Source organism: Dendropsophus ebraccatus, chromosome 15 (genome assembly GCF_027789765.1).
Source record: "Dendropsophus ebraccatus isolate aDenEbr1 chromosome 15, aDenEbr1.pat, whole genome shotgun sequence".
Taxonomy (NCBI): Eukaryota; Metazoa; Chordata; class Amphibia; order Anura; family Hylidae; genus Dendropsophus; species Dendropsophus ebraccatus.
Window position 1 is genome coordinate 74,007,521 of NC_091468.1, and position 6,000 is coordinate 74,013,520.

At 52.1% G+C, this 6,000-nt stretch overlaps 1 protein-coding gene across 1 annotated transcript in view; it reads right to left on the reverse strand.

Annotated features, from left to right (window-relative positions):
• The window catches only part of NUP133 (nucleoporin 133), a 112,576-nt gene that overhangs the window by 12,353 nt on the left and 94,223 nt on the right, over nt 1–6,000 (reverse strand). Inside the window, exons 20-22 of the mRNA XM_069954709.1 lie at nt 5,875–6,000; nt 4,417–4,552; nt 2,602–2,720 (exon numbers count right to left, since the gene is read on the reverse strand). The exon at nt 5,875–6,000 is cut by the window's right edge and continues 33 nt beyond it. Of these exons, the coding sequence (XP_069810810.1) occupies nt 2,602–2,720; nt 4,417–4,552; nt 5,875–6,000 (381 nt within the window). The remainder of the gene's footprint in view (nt 1–2,601; nt 2,721–4,416; nt 4,553–5,874) is intronic.

Below are 6,000 nucleotides of genomic sequence, written 5' to 3' on the forward strand. Positions count from 1 at the left end.
GCCCCTCAACGACATCATAGGCACATAGGCCCCGCCCTCCTTGCCAACCATTGGAACAGGCTGGCCTAAAGGTCTAGGCCGCGGCCCCTCTAGGTTGGCAAATACCAGGGCAGTTTCTAGGTCATTTTGGCAACAGGGCGGATCTTGATAAAAGCGCCCCCCCTCACTCAGTTCAGCCCTGGGGAAGTGGGGGGGGATTTTATCAAGATTCGGGTTATTAGAAAGAAGCAGTGTGTGTATTGCGGCATAGAACAGTGTTGCACCCCTGCCAAATAATGTTCCACTGAATACAAAATCATTATAAAGTGACTCACAGGTGACGTCTTCTTTGATCTGACAGGTCCCGTTTCCTCCCCATCCGGCCCCGGCCTCCATGACTGTTTCTTGCAGCTACAATTCATCTCTTTAGGACCTGCCAGACAGACATCTTAGGCTCCTCACATTTCCAGCAACTTCCCCTTTTCCCACTTATAAGGTCCCAAACTGTATACTGGGAAAGCTGGTGACCTCCATTACACACTGACATACAGGATGCTGGGAGAGCTGGGTGACCTCCATTACACTGACATACAGGATGCTGGGAGAGCTGGATGACCTCCATTACACTGACATACAGGATGCTGGGAGAGCTGGGTGACCTCCATTATACTGATATACAGGATACTGGGAGAGCTGGGTGACCTCCATTACACTGACATACAGAATGCTGGGAGAGCTGGGTGACCTCCATTACACTGACATATAGGATGCTGGGAGAGCTGGATGACATGTAAACTTTGGCGCCGGGGCTTATTGTGGGGCGGCGGCGGGATTATCGGGGCTCCCTCTGTGCAGGATTCCCCCACCAGATACTCACCTATCACCATGCTGCCTCCAGCTCCTCTTCAGGTCCCTCGGTCCTCTTCTGGCTTCCGGTGCAGGCAGCCACCTGTCATACAGGAAGCCCCTGTGTCTCTGCCCCGCTGCTGTTTCCTTTAGCTGTATGTGGGTACGCACATCTGGGTCGCTCTGGCCAGGGGATCTGGAACTTAGATTCCAGAGCCCCGGGCCAGCCCTAGCTGTGGGCACCCCGTGGGGACCCCAGGGACCCAGCTCGCCCGGCCCTAGACCATACCAATGGGCGTTGAGGGGTAGGGGCCTATGTGCCCATGACGTCACAGAGGGGAGGGAACAACTGTGGAGCTGTGGGTGGGGTTAAGTGGCGCTGTAGCCGTGAAGCCCCGCCCATTTAGCACAATCTGCAGATGAAATAAGATCACTTTTTACTTGAACAAGCACCATGACGTTTGATATAAAATAAGATATGAAAACTGCTAAATTAACCCTTTACACCTGAGTAGAGGAGTCAGAATGCAAAAAGTGGGGACAGGGTCATTAAAAAAAATAAAATAAATCTGCCTTTCGTTTAAAGAAAAACCTTCCCTGTCTGCAAAGGACTGCGATACATAACATCCTGTCACAGTAACATGTACTGCCCAATCTAATCTCAAGCCATTGTCTTGTACTACTGCCCAATCTCACATCAGAAAGGAACAAAAACATATGACATTACAAATATATGTGATGCTTAAAGGGAACCAATCACCGGAAAAACGCATATAGAGCTTTTGAAATGTGCTGTTAGAGCACCCAGCACCCGTGTTTCCATAGCCTCCTTGCCTCCCCCGTGTAAGCCGCAAAGTAACTTTATAAAACTGGCGGCCTGTATGCTAATTATCTGAGGTAGTCACCTGGGCGGTGTTCGGCTAGCAGGTAGTCACGGTCCCCTGGGCGTTCTACCGCTGTAATCACGCCCCTCTGGGCGTGATTCAAATGGCCGAGTAGCTGTGACGTTCTGATGCCGGACACCGCCGCGCAAGCGCAGTACAGCCGCTTCCATTCCGGCGGTACTGCGCCTGTGCAGAATAGCCTCGAATAGCCTGTTAGCCGGAGTTCGAGGCTATTCTGCACAGGCGCAGTCCAACCGGAATGGAAGCGGCTGCACTGCGCATGTGCGGCGGCGTCCGGCATCAGTACGTAAGCGCGCCGACGTTGGGCACGGCGCGCTCACGAGTGACGCCACAGCCACTCTGACATTTGAATCACGCCCAGAGGGGCGTGATTACAGCGGAAGAACGCCCAGGGGACCGTGACTACCTGCTAGCCGAACACCGCCCAGGTGACTACCTCAGGTAATTAGCATACAGGGCGCCAGTTTTATAAAGTTACTTTGCGGCTTACACGGGGAAGGCACGGAGGCTATGGAAACATGTGTGGCAAGTGTGCTGTGTGCTCTAACAGCACATTTCAAAAGCTCTATATGCGTTTTTCCAGTGATTGGTTCCCTTTAAAGGAGTAAGCATCAACTGGTACCAGAGATTTGTAATTTACTTCTATATAAAAATCTCCAGCCTTCCAGTACTTATCAGCTGCTGTAAGTCCTACAGGAAGTGGTGTATTCTCTCCAGTCTGACACAGTGCTCTCTGCTGCTGCCTCTGTCCATGTCAGGAACTGTCCAGAGTAGCAGCAAATCCCATAGAAAATCCCTCCTGCTCTGTGAAGAAAACACTAAAATAGCCAATGAGGATTGTCCCAGAAATGGCGGGGAAGTGGTCACCTACCCTGACCAGTCTTAATGGAGAGAATACAGGCAGGACGTTCAGGTCCCATCTTCTGTCCTCCAGGAGCTGCTTAGGCAACGTCTCTTGGTAAAGGAGAAAACGTTCTTGGTTTGATATTTCTACAAAAAAAAATACATATTTGTTGTCAGCTGTAAAATATTCCCACATGAAGCTTCTATGACCTGCTGGGATAGGGTGCTGCTCCATCATGTCTCCTCAGCCAGGCCCCATGTGTAGTCCTGCTGGGATAGGGTGCTGCTCCATCACGTCTCCTCAGCCAGGCCCCATGTGTAGTCCTGCTGGGATAGGGTGCTGCTCCATCACGTCTCCTCAGCCAGGCCCCATGTGTAGTCCTGCTGGGATAGGGTGCTGCTCCATCACGTCTCCTCAGCCAGGCCCCATGTGTAGTCCTGCTGGGATAGGGTGCTGCTCCATCACGTCTCCTCAGCCAGGCCCCATGTGTAGTCCTGCTGGGATAGGGTGCTGCTCCATCACGTCTCCTCAGCCAGGCCCCATGTGTAGTCCTGCTGGGATAGGGTGCTGCTCCATCACGTCTCCTAAGCCAGGCCCCATGTGTAGTCCTGCTGGGATAGGGTGCTGCTCCATCACGTCTCCTCAGCCAGGCCTCATGTGTAGTCCTGCTGGGATAGGGTGCTGCTCCATCACGTCTCCTCAGCCAGGCCCCATGTGTAGTCCTGCTGGGATAGGGTGCTGCTCCATCACGTCTCCTCAGCCAGGCCCCATGTGTAGTCCTGCTGGGATAGGGTGCTGCTCCATCACGTCTCCTCAGCCATCTCCACTGGTCCCATAGGTTCAGATTCCGCTATCTGCCCGAAGAATAAGCGGGTTCATTTTTCAAGCGGACAGCGGAATCTGAAGAAACCATTGAATGAGGCCTATGGGACAGTGGAGATGCGCACGTCCGTGAGCGGGGGCGAGCTGCGGAATCCATGGGGGTGATTTACCAGGATTCCGTAGTGTGCACATACCCTAAGTCAGCGCACTGCAGAAGAGCCATCCACTTTAATGGCCTGCACATAGCCCACGTGTTACTACGTTCAGCCTCTTCCATCAAGTTTCTGCACGACCATGCTACAGAGTCCAGCAGAATATGAACATGGCTGCGGCTGGGGGCTGGGCTGTAGCTGCGACAGAACACTGGGGTGTACACTGGCGTCCCTCTCATTGGATGGGATTCTAAAGAATTACCAGGTCTAATTGTTCACATGAAATCTTGGTTGCAGCATCATTGTATTGTGTATAACATAAGAAAAGCAAATGTTATGGTGACGTTTATTGCATAGACCATGGCGTCCATGTGGCCTCTTCTCCGGCACAGACTTCAGGCTGGAATCACACGGCAGCGTCTGTGGATCCAACAGAGAAGAATCCTCCTTAGATTTCCCATCTGAATCCTCTTCTGGTTCTGGCACAGAAGCCGCCAGGTGCGATTCCAGCCTAAATCTAAAAGAGTAGCCGACCATCAAAGACCCGGTGGTGCTGGCCGGGTTTTGGTGGGGCTTTTTGGGTCTGGTCCTGTGACATTGGGGTTGCAGGGCCGTTCCATGGCCTCCCTTCCCTGCACGTGCACGCTTTGCGGGGTTGGCGGTCGCTGACCGACACGGTGTGGAGTTAGCGTAGGGACCCGTGTGGACCAGAGGACCTGCGCGGTGGTACACGGGGCAATATGGCTTGATCAATTCATATACAGACACTCTGGTGTTGATTTTTAATATAGGCCTAGCGGCATTAGTATCAGCCATAGATGGGATGTGCAGCCGTTCCATTCTCTCCAGTTCATATATATATATATACCTTCAACTTTCTCCCGGAGTATATCCTCATGGAGATCAGACGCTAAAGCCGCCAATTTACTCAATCCCAACAGCGTTTTCTTTTTGCAGAAGTATCGTGTTTCCATGTTTGCCAGAGTTTGCAGCGTTCTATGAGCCTGTACGGAAAGACAAGATCCATGACATACAAGGCCAATACATCCTACATATTACTGCTAGAGGAGGCCCATCACACAGCCCGCCCAATATATTACTGCTAGAGGAGGCCAATAACACAGCCCGCCCAATATATTACTGCTAGAGGAGACCCATCACACAGCCCGCCCAATATATTACTGCTAGAGGAGACCCATCACACAGCCCGCCCAATATATTACTGCTAGAGGAGACCCATCACACAGCCCGCCCAATATATTACTGCTAGAGGAGGCCAATAACACAGCCCGCCCAATATATTACTGCTAGAGGAGACCCATCACACAGCCCGCCCAATATATTACTGCTAGAGGAGGCCAATAACACAGCCCGCCCAATATATTACTGCTAGAGGAGGCCCATCACACAGCCCGCCCAATATATTACTGCTAGAGGAGACCCATCACACAGCCTGCCCAATATATTACTGCTAGAGGAGGCCAATCACACAGCCCGCCCAATATATTACTGCTAGAGGAGACCCATCACACAGCCCGCCCAATATATTACTGCTAGAGGAGGCCAATAACACAGCCCGCCCAATATATTACTGCTAGAGGAGACCCGTCACACAGCCCGCCCAATATATTACTGCTAGAGGAGACCCGTCACACAGCCCGCCCAATATATTACTGCTAGAGGAGGCCAATCACACGGCCCGCCCAATATATTACTGCTAGAGGAGACCCATCACACAGCCCGCCCAATATATTACTGCTAGAGGAGACCCATCACACAGCCCGCCCAATATATTACTGCTAGAGGAGACCCATCACACAGCCCGCCCAATATATTACTGCTAGAGGAGACCCATCACACAGCCCGCCCAATATATTACTGCTAGAGGAGGCCCATCACACAGCCCGCCCAATATATTACTGCTAGAGGAGACCAATCACACAGCCCGCCCAATATATTACTGCTAGAGGAGACCCATCACACAGCCCGCCCAATATATTACTGCTAGAGGAGACCCATCACACAGCCCGCCCAATATATTACTGCTAGAGGAGACCCATCACACAGCCCGCCCAATATATTACTGCTAGAGGAGGCCCATCACACAGCCCGCCCAATATATTACTGCTAGAGGAGACCAATCACACAGCCTGCCCAATATATTACTGCTAGAGGAGGCCAATCACACAGCCCGCCCAATATATTACTGCTAGAGGAGACCCATCACACAGCCCGCCCAATATATTACTGCTAGAGGAGACCCATCACACAGCCCGCCCAATATATTACTGCTAGAGGAGGCCGCACACGTTGTCTCATTTATCACCTTTCCGTAGTCCTGACTGTTGATCTCGTGTAACCAGCTGAGATGCTCGTGCGCCTGGAGGAAGGCGGCCAGCTGTCCGTGCTGAGACACCGGCTGCGATAACAGCTTCCCTCGCTTTCCTTTCTC